Source organism: Vanessa tameamea, chromosome Z (genome assembly GCF_037043105.1).
Source record: "Vanessa tameamea isolate UH-Manoa-2023 chromosome Z, ilVanTame1 primary haplotype, whole genome shotgun sequence".
In the NCBI taxonomy this organism is placed as follows: Eukaryota; Metazoa; Arthropoda; class Insecta; order Lepidoptera; family Nymphalidae; genus Vanessa; species Vanessa tameamea.
In genome coordinates this window covers 8444089-8457972 of record NC_087341.1, presented here as the reverse complement: position 1 = coordinate 8457972, position 13884 = coordinate 8444089, and the positions used below count along the sequence as shown (strand labels likewise).

Here is a 13884-nt window from a genome sequence, read left to right as displayed (position 1 = left end):
AATAAGTTCCTATTTGTTATACATTTTTGGAGAGCTGATAAAACAGTTATGTTTTTAAAATATTTTGCAAGACAAGTTTCATGACGATTTTTTTTGTTTTCAAGGCAATTTTGTAGGAAAAAAAACCAAAAAAAAGGTGAAATAATATCTTTTTCCGTCTCGCATTTTTAAATTTGGACCGATAATTATTGTTTTAATATTGAAAAATACCCAGTGTTTATTCGTTTTTATAAATCAGAAGAAAAAAATAGATGTTAATTGATACTTTTTTTTAAAATAAATTTTTGAAGTTGCATTTCTGACTTATTTTGAAAAAAACGTTATAACTCAAAAATGGTTCAATTTTGCATTATGCATATGGGGGTTAAAATTATCGCAAATAATCACCCCTATCACCTCCTAACGTACGAAATACGTCGAATTACCAATAACCCTGTATATTGATAATAGCACAGTTAACATCTATATTATTATATCTATTAAATATTATTTATTATTGTTTTATAGATAATTTTTTATTTGCGACTTACTTGCGTAATCTTGTTCATTTTATGTATCGATACTTTCTATTTGACTTTCAAAAAAAGAATAGGTATTTTTATTTTAGTGCAGGATTTTAAGAAACCATAAAACTACTACCTAGTTGGTAATATAATAATCATGTATGTTCTAGGTACATAAAGAAGACAGAAATAAATATGTTTTTTTTAATGTAAGAACAGCAAAAAATATAGAAATAGAAATAATAAAATACCTACTGTATTGAAATAAGTATATGTATCTAACTTTATAAATAACTAATTAATGAAAAGGCTATATAAACTCACATAATTTAAGCAGATATATAACTTAGTATATTAAATAAATATATAAAACAAACCACAAATTAATCATAAGAGTAATTAATTTTCATACAGAAATAAGTAATATTCATACTAAGTATTCACGCGAAACAGCTTTACTGTTACACTAATGCTAAATAATTAATCTATAAATAATAACAAAAACGTAAAATTCCATTTATTAAATATCTAGAAACGAACTAAAGACTTAAAGATTACTATCATAGGTAATTAAGAATCGCTAGGGTGATTTAAAATAATTCGATGCGATTCGACTTAACGTCAATGATATATTGCGTAAAACGGTAATTTTATCCCCAACCATATTAAATGAATGTTCCAAAAGTATCACTAGCCCCAAAGAGAATCAATGAGAAGCACTTGAAAGAATAACTGTAAAAGCTGACCAGTATAACCTTTATTATAATACCGTAAGGCGGAGGGCGCTAGCGTCAACGCAGGTGTGAATCGTGAGAAATCTTTCCCCTCAGTACCTAGGATTTACTTTTAGCAGGCGGAGGGCGATTTGCAAGAGTATAGGGGTAACATTCCCACGGCTTTATGCTTGTATAAATTAGTACGTAGTTAATCTCAGTTATAACTATTTCATTGTTTGAATAAGTCAAGATACAAATGTTTAAGTTTGTATATTCGAGATAACTTTACAGATTTATCATTTGCTTTTAGGAAGTATAACTAATATTAGATTGCAGTAAATGCTTGTTCTCGCAAACAAAAATCCAGATAGTTGGTAGTTATTGGGAGTTGCGTATAAGTTCTGGCATAGTACTTACCTATCCTCAATGCGAAGTTACATTAGGTTTTGTTCTACTTATTTCCGATTATTGCGTACAAAAAAGAGGCATTGTAATGCATCTCACTAATCTAGATATATAAAGCAAAATTTTTCATTTAATTAACCAGCATGAGCATCATTTACTTTAGTACACCGAGACATATACATTTTTGAATTAAGTACCTAATCAGTCTTATCGCGATGATAAAAATATCTACGACAATTTATTTGGTATTCAATTTGGTAAATCTCGCTACCATCAATACCTACTTTAGTTATTTGCCTAGTAACAGAACAGACGCGTCTTTAACAAATATACTATAGTTTTTAAATGTAATTAGTAGAAATGAAATTATTTTAGCAGATAGATACTTAAGTCAATGATATATTAAAATAAGCTAATAATATCCAGAAGTATATATATGTAGTATATATATATATATATAAAAAAAAGAAGAAAAAACAAAAATAAATAAACAACAACAGACCAAAGTGCTATCGGAATTTTGTAAATAAAATTAAAGTGGTAATAAGTAGTTAAGTTTAATAGTGTTATATTATAATTCAATATATTATATTAGTCATAAACCCTACGTAGTGCACAATATACCTAGCTGAGATATTAGCAAATCGCATGAAATACGTAAATCTAAGGTTTGATTATCTTTTTTCCTACTTCCATTTGAATAGACTATAGGTTTGCATTTTTTTTTTAATGTACTAAGTGCGACTATAGCTTGTTAATGTAATTTTATTGTTTTATGCAATAGAATAAAAAATAACATATATTTAGACAATATACATAAAAGGGCACTTAAATTGGTATTAAGTGCTATAAAAGTTTTTACTTCAATATTAAAATTGGGTTTGTGTGTTTTCAAACTGCTATGCAACAAAGTAATTATTATTACAAGAATTTGGATATGCCTGTCGACATTCATATGAATTACTGCAAAGGTGAATTGAGAGTCGAGCTTCTTACGAAGATGAGAAACACTGAAGTCAAAACCATTACTTTGAATTAAAATATAAGGCAATGATACGAATATAACCCATAATTTTGCTTGAATAAATACTAAAATACCCCAAAATTTACTTTTATTTTATGAATATTATCCAAAATTTGCATAGACAAATATAGTAATTATTGTGTCTATATGTATAAACAAAATGCATAAGCAACACAATATGGAGGGTCTATTCACATAATTATTTTGTACCGACGTATGTAATGTATATAGTATGTATGTAAGACGAAAATATCGAAATCCGTGAAAATCTAGTTAACGGTACACAAAAAATAATAGGCCGAATCGATAAACTTATTGAAGTTTTATGCCTTTTTTAATTAAATTATTTTTGTTTCTGACTTTTTTTTTGTTTCTAGTTCAATATTTATACAACTTAACATATAGGTACACTTAATCCTTGATTTGATAACAAGTGCTGATCATGAGTAAACATAAAGTTAATAGCATCGGCAGCTTTAGAATTAATAAATGACCTTTATTAATTAATTCAATGGCTAAATTTAAATCGCCGTCCTTGTTATACAACCAAACTGAAATGCGTAGGCAAAGTACATATTATTAAAGTTTCCAACTTTATATTTAGAATGTATTTCAATAAAAAAGGGTGGCGAAAATTTTACATCTCCTTTAACAAAAATATTAGAATCTTTATTTTCAGATATAAAATACCAATATTATCAATAATTTATAATGCGATTTATATTGATAAGACCTGAAGTTTGAAGATAGTAAAATAAACTATAAAGTTATTGTTAAATAATATATTTTAAAACTTATATTATTAGGTACCGCATAAGATTTTCTGTGATAAGATATTCAACTAGTCAATAAAAAATCCTAAGAAAATTTCCCGATTTGTTTTTATTGATTTTATCATATTTTATTTTAAAATAAATAAATTTAAGCATAGCATTTTCAGTTATATTTTATATAAAAATGCCTGCTAATCTCAATCAGCGTTCCTATGCTCGCAATTTCACCTGACAACGTGTTTTTGAAACAAAACATGCGAGGTCATCAGTAGGCGTAATATTGTGTCAAACAGTTTATAGATCACCCATCACTTATCAGAACTATGCTAAGACACCCACGAGCCAAGACAGCTGCTAGAGTCGTGAGCCGCCCCCGTTTCTCACGCCAACCCTCCATCTGCTTAAAGCTCGGACCCTTCTTACAGACTTCATTACACAATAATAAAACTTGGCCTTATTATTTTTCTACCCTAGCACTGATTTCATATAACGGGACTCATTCGTTAAGAAGACATCGCGCGTGCGACATCACCGCTTCTTTTTTTTTTTTTTTAAGTCTATGTACGAGTAGTTATGTTTAGTGCGTGTTTTTAAGTTAAAGTTTAGTATTATTGCAACGTATCAGAAGGAAAATGCAAGCGTTTATTGATTCACAAAAAGCAGATATTGGGAGTTTAAATATGTCAGGTAATATTTTGTTTACATTGGAAAAGAAATTTACTTTATTTATTATTTCATTTCTAATTTTGCTGTTTTTTTTTGTTTTTTTATAAATATATAATTAATTGTTGTTTTTATAATTATCGTTATGATAATTATAATTATCGTAACGTTTTGTTAAGAACTTAACATTATTTTGTAATTATAACTCAAAAACGTACTACTCACAATTCAAGAAATGATTTGAAATGTGCAATTTCTAAAATAAATAAACCAGTCAAATAAGAGCCGGACTTGTGCACAAAGGGTTCCGTCTTAGTCATTAGGTCTAGACTTATTTATTATTATATAATTATGTGATACTTGTATCATGAAAGTGGCTACGGCTATAGGTAATATGTGAAGATAACTGGCTAGCTATCAGGGTCCTGAAGCTACATGAACTCTGTGGCATATAAACTGCCAAGTGGCGACGCGACGGGGCGTAGCAATAGGTTTCTATGCTTTTGGTACCTTAAAAAACATGTACTAACAAGTTCCGATAAAATGCATCTTTTAAATTCAAAATACGTTTTAAAATAGTTGTAATATTAAATTATAAAAATAATAGAACACGTATTTTCGAATGATACAAGAAATATAAAAATAGATAGGTACGTCGCTCACAAATTACTTTGTACAAAACATTTTTATCATTCATTTCAGATCATTGGATATGTAGCTGCTACCTATTCGTTATTTAGTTTATCAAGGGTACTATTAAAACTAAAATAATAGTGTATTCAATATACCTTCCATATACATAATATTGTAATATACAAATCATTCACATTTTATACATCACAGCAATTACGAAGTGAACTTCTTAGGTTGTTTGTTAGCTGTTCTGGAAATATCGCATCAAAAAATGTTATTATTATTCCATAAAAACATTCTCATCTATACTACCTAATAAAGCTTTATTTATACAGATAAATATAACTGTATAAATAAAGCTTTTAAAGCTAAAACAATAAGCTTAACTTAAAACATCTTCAACGAGAACATTTTCCGGAAAAATATTTTTAAATTATATATTTTCTTTTTATATTACTATGAAATTCGAGATAAGCTTTAAAACCTAAATATTATCATTTATTTTATTTACGTATGCACGCTTTATTATTATCGTATGGCCTTACCAAATTTCTACTGGGCCTAAAGATAGAAAATATCTTAAAGATTCAAATCTTGTTCTTATTTTAACTTTGTTGATTGGTATTTTCAATAAACAGATAATTCGGCAAATTAAACAAAACTTAAGATTATGTATGAATTAACACCATGATCGTCTTAATCCAAAGTCCGGGGGGTGCAAATAGCCCGGGTAAAACGCGTATTTGGTTGCCTAGCCGATAATGGTCAAGTCTTGGACCGCCGGAATTAAACCATTAAAGTCATATTTGGCGAGAAGGAAAACAGCTTGCATCTGAGCACTTGTTATACTTAATAAGGGACTGATTAACAAATTACTACATAAAATAATAATTATAACATTTATTTATTATCCTGTTGGTAGGTATCTACTACGAATCCCAATTTTACATAAAATTGACTTCCTACAATTATTGTTTCATTTTTCTTATGAGCATAAACATCTGATAACAGCCGAAAACAAAACCATTGCCCATTACTAATTTACCCGCTGCCTTAAATGTAGTAAGATTTCATATATTCTCAGGTGACATTGTAAGTAAAACCTTATATTTATTGTAAAAATATCGCAAACACACCTTATTCATGCAAATTATATTTATTGATCGAAGTCAATATAAGTAGATAATTGAATTCTGTAGAAGTTGAAGTTAATAAGCGCTTATTTAAGTGACGTGGTGGGGACGTTGCATTTCTTAGTATCTTTATGAATAGTACGGTAAATTGAATCAACAACTCATAGAACGCTATATTGGAAGATTTTCTGTCTTATGGAAAGAGTAGGTACTTATCAGTTTATTTTAAGCTTACTTTCATACTATTTTATTTTATTGATTATATTTCGCATACGTATTTAATGACTGTGCGTATGCCGTCCGCCGCAATGTAACATTTTTGCGAATAGGCAAATGTGCCGCACTCGGCAGGTGGAGAACTGGAGACTGGAGTGAAGGCGGCGCGGGCGCTCCGCTTGTCAGTTGCTCGCGATGCGTATTGTGTGATGAACGTGTCTAGTGTGCATATAAGAGCATCGACGTTTCGTGTGTGAATGTCCAATGTTTCCATGCAAGGTGCGGGGGCGGCGGGACCGGTCGACGGTCGCACGCCCGACCCGCCGACCTTACGTACCGTTCACTGTACGCAACACAATTCTCGTGATTCTAAGTGCATCTTCAAAATATAAAATGCAATAGATAAAAAACACCTCATGTGTTAAATTTCGAGAGACCTTGTATGTGAAATGTACACTCGGCAGTGATTGATTCAAGTTCCAACATTACCGGTCTGGATAATGTAAAACATGTATGTTCATATACTTTTATCTCTATAATTACCTATCTAGTAATACTAGTAAACTAGGCATAGTAGAAATAGATTGTACTACTGGAAAATTGTTGACAATAAAATATAATACGAGTATTTTTTTATTATTAATAATTAATAATCCAAATCAGTAGGTTGTACCTAACTAAATATATATAAATAATTAAATATAAACATATTTTATTTTATATTGACATATATCTATATAGCTGTAGCAAAAGGTTTTAATATTAACAGAAGTTTATTTATTTATTAGACAAACTGATAGTCAACATAATATTTCAAATTGTTCTAAAGTTCAAATTTACTTCACCTACTTTTGATATTAATACCATTTTAAAACGTGATATTTATATAAAGGAAATACAAAGAATGTAAATAAAAGTTAACAAAAGAGATTCTTTATAAAACCATACCATTTATTATGATTAGTGACAATGACAACTAAACGCAATTGCGTATGCGCATATCATAGAATGTAAATATTCTATAAATTTATTACAATTATTTATCGAGCAGATTTTATGTTGGTCTATATTACTTTCTTCGATTTTAAGTTTGACAGGATGATGATAAATAATTATTAATCAATCTTTTAAAAATATTTTTATTTATAGTATAAGCCACATTGTCATAATAATATAACATAACAAAAAACCATTTGCACAATTATGTTGATATCAGCTAATTTATAAGCCCCACAATATGCAGCCTGATCTTGAGCAAAACGAGTGACATTGTCATAAAAAAAAAATCAGTAATCCAATTTCGATAGTCCATCATTATTAAGCATACCTACCACGATTTAACAATAATCGGCGAGGAGATCCCAACGCGCGGTACCCGGGTTTTTCGTAACCGCTGCTCTCTAGATTAAGACAAATGTTAGTAATTTTAAAGAATGTAAATTATTATAACAAATGCTAGAATTTAAGCTTAATATATTTCATTCTATACGTTCGTAAATTACGTTATAGAAAATAGTTTTATTAAATGAAATTATTTAATAGGTACTACCTACATTGTTAAATTTACGTCTTGTAAACGTCATATATATATGTACTATAGGACCCTGTAAATAAGCGCTTAATATTCACTATAACCAGACGCATTTAACAGTAAGGTAGAGGGTCTCTTAGTAACAGATCAGTTTACTATTCACACCCTATCCGACATCTTTTCAAGTACAGCTATTAGTAACGCCTTTTCAAGAAAAAATTAAAACCAGAACTCTTAAATCCGTATCGTAAACTTAAGGGGATCGCTATTGTGCTACCGCGGAGAATTCCTATTGGCCAAAAAATGTTTTCGTCTTGCCAATGGGGTTTCAAGGATAAGGGTCGCGCCCATTACACTCGAGTGAACAGATGCGCTAAAGGTGCAATATATTATCTTTGTTTGCGCGTGTTATGTCATCTCGCTAAGTAAATAAATGAAAAAAAACATCACCTGCCTTAAACATGACTACCGTTTCACTATTTACTCTAAGATTTCGTCTTGTAATAGTCGTGTCCCACTGAAAGGTTTTATAAATCCGAATATCTTTGCGATAGCGTCAGGTATTATTTTTACTGTCATAAATTAACCTCAATATAATATTGTGACATTTAAAATACAATTTATCCTTCATAACAAATAAACTACAAAAAATAATCGATATTTATTTAATTCCTCGGATATTTTATATGATAATATTTTCTTTTCTCGACAGGCTGGCATACAACTTTGGGAGCTGCTGGGCTCGGGGAGGGAAGCAGCGGTTTCAACACTAGTATGGCGGAAACAGCGTCCATTGCCCATAGTCCGAAATATATGCGCAAACGCCGACGGCTGTCTAGGCTTCTTGATAAACTTGCTGTGCAAATAAGTAATAATAATCATTACCCATTACCACATTGGCTCATGCTCGACTCTGCTTGTTATAACTCAAAAACCTCCGAAGATGTTCCACTCGATTTGTCTTTGAAATCGGAGGTTCCAAAGGCGGCGACTAAAGAAACATCCGGATATGCATGTGACACTTGCGGCCAGACTTTCGCCGTTCACGATCGTCTGGCCAAACATGTTGCGTCTAGGCACAGAGACAAGGCGCCGGAAGCGACACGCGCTTATGAGTGTGAGATATGTCGTCGACGATTTGCCCGGTCGGATATGCTGACCAGACATGCTCGTTTACACAGCGGCGTAAAGCCATACTCTTGCTCAGCCTGCGGACAGGTATTTTCCCGCTCGGACCACTTAGCCACACACCAGCGTACCCATACTGGCGAGAAACCCTATCGATGTCCAGCTTGTCCCTACGCCGCCTGCCGTCGTGATATGATTACGCGGCATATGAGAACGCACACACGAAAGCCACAAGCACCAGAAATTTAAACACCATCGGAAATGGCAATCATAAAAGAAAAATCGGGTACAGTGATTTCGATTCTACTTTTAATGCGTTTACTTATATTCTTAAATTTATTTATTCGTTAGTTATAATTCTAGATATTTATAATTTGGCTATATTTATTTTTAATTGTAGGATAACAAGGACTTCGTACTACGTTTTATTATACCTAATTAGGTAAGGACATATCCCATTGCAGTATTTGCAGACTTTAAAAGCGAATTATTTTGCGCAAATGCGAATGCATCCTTTGTTTAAAATAGTATGTACTGCTGAGCGCAATGCGATGTGTCTAAGTCAAATTAAGTTAATCGTTTTGCTTTGCTTATTGATTAGTGTATTAGTATCATGACTTTAGGTATTTATTGTTATGTTTTGCATTTTTTAACATTCAGCACATCAATTAAAATATTTTCTGAAACATTTGTGTTCAACGGACCTACTGATTAATAAATTATGACACAAGCCTATTCATTTTTAATTGTTAGTTATAGGAGTTTCACATTAAGCATGTTATGAGTTTTCAATAAGTACTTCATTAAATAATATCGTACTTATTACATTCAACTTAAAAAAACAAATGCTATCTAGAATTATTATGTATATAGTATATATGTAGATACACATTTTTTTTCTCTACTTAATACTAACTGTTTTATATTTTTAAGAGTACTAATGATTCGTTAATTGGCAAAATGTTTAAATTGTTAAGAGTTATTCGCTTGTTTGTCCTGTTGTGGAGATACAAAGAAAGTTGTGGAGTTTGGCTTCAATAGGCTTCTGTAATTTCGTGTTTCAGTAAATGCGTTTAGGAGGTAAAAATATATTTTTGCCTTATTTGTCACGTGTGTTCTATTATAACAACATTAAAATTAAGATTTTACTTAGTTTATTATACGTTTTTATATGTTTTAGTAGCTATAAATAAAATGCTTCATTTCGTTAAATTCCTGTAAATACATGGTTACACATTAAATTATATTTGGATAGGGTGGTAGAAAAAATTCTAAACATGTTACATACTTACATGTTTCCCTCAAAGTTTTAATAATGATTAAAGTCGAATTTCGATCACACAACGAACAATACTTTAATTTATTGGTCATATACATATTTGTTTTTTTTTTGTTTTATGTTTGAATTGTTGGAACAAATCAAAAATGTTAAAATCTTACAGATTTTTTTAAAGATATTATTAATAAAAATACCTTTAGTATGTCATTTACATTATTTTTACTTATAAAGAAGCGTTCAGTTTAAAAAGACGATAATTATTCGAATCGTACCGTAAAACTAACTGTAAATACAACTAACTGACTATTTACCATTAAACTGCGGTGTTTTATGACTAAAAGAAAACGCATTCCATAAGAGTAATATACAATGTTTATGAAATTTCATAAAAAAATATTGTCTAGCCAAAAAGAGCACTTCAAACCACATACCGATATATATTCTTATATGACATTATAAAATGCATATATTTTTTTAAACTTTTAATATTTAATAATAATGTTATAATAATTTATACATTATACGTCGTTGATAGAAAATGTAATAAAATATATATATACGCTAAAGATACAGTTGATACTTTTAACACAAATAATAATTGTTTTACAAAATCAGGGCACATATCGATAACACTCCCTAAAAAACATAAAACGATGTTTTTTTTAACATAATTCTACTTTATTATATAAAGGCAAATATCGTTTGAAAACTTACTGTTTAGGTTTTGTTATAAAGTTCAAGTAGGTATACCTATTAGTTAATATGGTGTTGTTTAAGATTATTCATAAGCTTAGCTATATCTAGGGATTGCTGTTAATTTTTATTACTGTGATAATTTGATTATTTGTTTTATTGTAGTTATTACATATCTGCTGTGTTTTAACAATAACTATTTAATAGGTATTTAGTTATTTATCTACATTAAAATGGATGTGTTTAATTTGAAGTCTGTGTTTTAATTTATTTACCTATGTAAAATAAAGGCTTCGTTGGTGCTGTATGCACAAATAAAAGAGACATACCTAATGAAAGATTTTACATATATATCTTTGAATATAAACCTAGTTAGTAATAGTTGATTCAAGGTTGGATGGTTCAAAAGTTTCCTAAAGCGTAACATAACTAATAACTATATACCTACGTGCCTAATTAACATTTGACTGTATCGACTCTGTATCGATTTTACCAGTAGCTTTATGACAATTTTTGTTTGAATTATATCCAGTAAATGACGCGACAACAATAAAACAAATTTCAATCTTTACTTATTATAAATGCGAAAGCAACTCTTGTCTGTTACCTCTTCGCGCTTAAAACACTGAATCGATTTAGTTGAAATTTGGTATGGAGATAATTCAAATCCCAGGAAAGGACATTAAAGCTAATTTTTTAAAGGGTGTAAAATGGAGGGTGACGTTTTGTATGCTAATGGTAAAGCTTCATAAATTTCACACATGTATAGTCGCAGGTTGAGCTATTATTTATTAAATATTTTCGAAGAAGCACATTTGAGTCAGTCAATCTTATTCCTTTGATAAAATATTTTTACGGGTATGATACGCAGAATGTAGCCCAATGTTTGACTGCTTCGTCGTTGTTGCTAGTGGCTAGATATAAGGGTGAAGATGACCTCCTGATTTCAAATTCCTGGTCGAGCTTTTACAAAGTTATTCGGTTTTTTATCATCATAATCAACATACCATTTCTTTAATCATCCATTAAAAATATTTATACGTAACAGCGAACTACTTTTAAAAATGAAACCCTTGATAATAATATACTCGACTTCTGAATATGTATTCAGTTAAATATCTACCGAATCAAATTCTTGGTATAATTTCTTCATATAAGTTACATACAAGTTTGTATGTGTATAATGTATAGCATTGAAGTGTGAAACCGATACTCTTGCTGACCGCACACCCGGGCATCTTAAAGCATTTATTTTGCAGTGTAAAAAAGACGTGAGATAAATAGCCGAAATACGGTTAAAGAAAGATGTCTAAAGCTCACACCACCCGTGCTACTTTGTAACTGAAATTAAACGTGGATAACCATTTGCAAAGGTATTTTAACGTTGTAGCGCTTGTAATGGGATACGAAAAGGCAAATCCCGTTCTGTTAGATGTAACGATAGGTAACTTTTCCTTTTTAATATAATCGTTTCGGCGAGACTCCGCAATAAATCGGAGTGGAGGGTACGGCCGCAATGAATCGGAGGGACATGATCCAGGACTCCTCCTGAACAGCAAAGCGGAATGTATTGGAAAAGACACATAAGTATGATTTCTAAATTGATTTTCCGTGCGTCACAAAAAGGTGCCGCAAGGTTGTAATCGGAATGATACTTTACGTTTAAGCACAACCGAAATCTAAAGATTTATCTTAGATAGAGATAATACAACACAAAATTACAATTTATAATTAATACAATACAAAATTAAAGATATAAAATAACTAAGTACGGAAATAAGGTTAACGTAGTTTTGTTAACCTTTTTACTAGCCTATGGAATTTTAACCCACGTCTTCAGACCTTATTGGCTAGCCACTGGATTAAATTAGACCAACGAAGAAGGCACAGCGTATACTGTTTATATTACTTTGATGAATTCAGTCTTAATTTATTCATTTTTTATATTAGTGATGGTCATTGCAAATCTATTCGTGGGAAATGGTGTTCAGCAGCGCCTCGTTATGTAATTTGGAATATTATAAATTTTTCTGAAGGTTGTTGTTGTTTTAATAGAAATGAGCATTATGTATAACAAAGTATTTAATGGTAATTAAATGTAGTCCGCGCGTGTTGTCTGTTAAATTAATCCTTAATTATGCCGTCTTTTCTGTTCGAATTTGTAAATACTGGTCTTTGCAAAATATAAAAATGACGAAAAATCATTTCATAAGTAAATATTTTAGAATTATTTGAAATTAATTTCAATTTTTTGTCTGTTACTGATGATTTGGTACACAAATCATTGACAAATATAGCTTTTGTTTCAGGTTACATTGAAAAGTTTTCACTCGGATATCAATTAATTTTTAACGGAACAAAAATCATATGCGGAAAAGGACTATATCCACTTTGTATGGCTCAACAAGGACTACTTATATTATTTATATAATATTTAAGGATTATATTTCCCCCAGTTTTAAAACTAAAATTTAACCGTTTATTAGTTCAAGTTTATAAATACATTTTGAGACACTCGCGGTCAACACTGTAATCGTCGTGAGATGTTTGTAAATTATTGGTTAGTATTGATTTTTACTCGTAATTATTCTCCCTTAAATATTTTCAAAAATTTTGAAAAGTGATGCAAGTGAAATAATTCCGGCAGTTAACATACATACATTTAAACAAACATTCTTTTGCACACTAGGTATGTGTTTTTCTTATGGTATAGCTGTAGTTAATAAAAATATTGAATACCAGAATAGGCTATTTGACTGGTTTTTAAAATCATTTTTATATTATTTAGTAGAGGTTCAGGAACCCAGTAAAAGTGTTGTTTTTTAATTCTAGTACATATTTGCTGAAAAATATCAAATTAAAAATTCAATATTTCAATTGCGCGCGAAAACGCTACTTTGACAATATGGCGCTGCAATGGCGTCGGTGACGTCACTCGCCTTTATTGTTATCTGTGGCACATATAATCTACGTACAGTAGGCAAACGAGGTTAACAAGCAAGTGACATCATCATAAACCCGAGCAATCAGGAGCGTTTTGTGTCACGTGACAAACATATGAAGAACCACTGTTGAATAATTTCCAATATTTTTCTCCCACTAAAATGTACATTTCTTACCGTTGGGTACATACGGGCCCTCTTTTTTTCTCTAGATCATCGCTTCGTTAATCAGACATTTTTCTTTT

At 30.4% G+C, this 13884-nt stretch overlaps 1 protein-coding gene across 2 annotated transcripts; it reads left to right on the top strand.

Moving 5' to 3' along the window:
* Positions 1–6216: 6216 nt before the first annotated feature.
* On the top strand, positions 6217–10950 carry LOC113404071 (zinc finger protein 248-like). 2 transcript variants are annotated; one of them, XM_026644818.2, is made up of 2 exons: positions 6217–6581; positions 8310–10950. In XM_026644818.2, the coding sequence occupies exon 2, from the start codon at positions 8372–8374 to the stop codon at positions 8972–8974; it is 603 nt and encodes a 200-aa protein (XP_026500603.1). In that variant the 5' UTR covers positions 6217–6581; positions 8310–8371; the 3' UTR covers positions 8975–10950. The 2 variants fall into 2 exon arrangements, with proteins under 2 accessions (XP_026500603.1, XP_026500602.1); XM_026644817.2 differs by having other exon boundaries at positions 6224–6577.
* The last annotated feature ends 2934 nt before the right edge of the window (positions 10951–13884 follow it).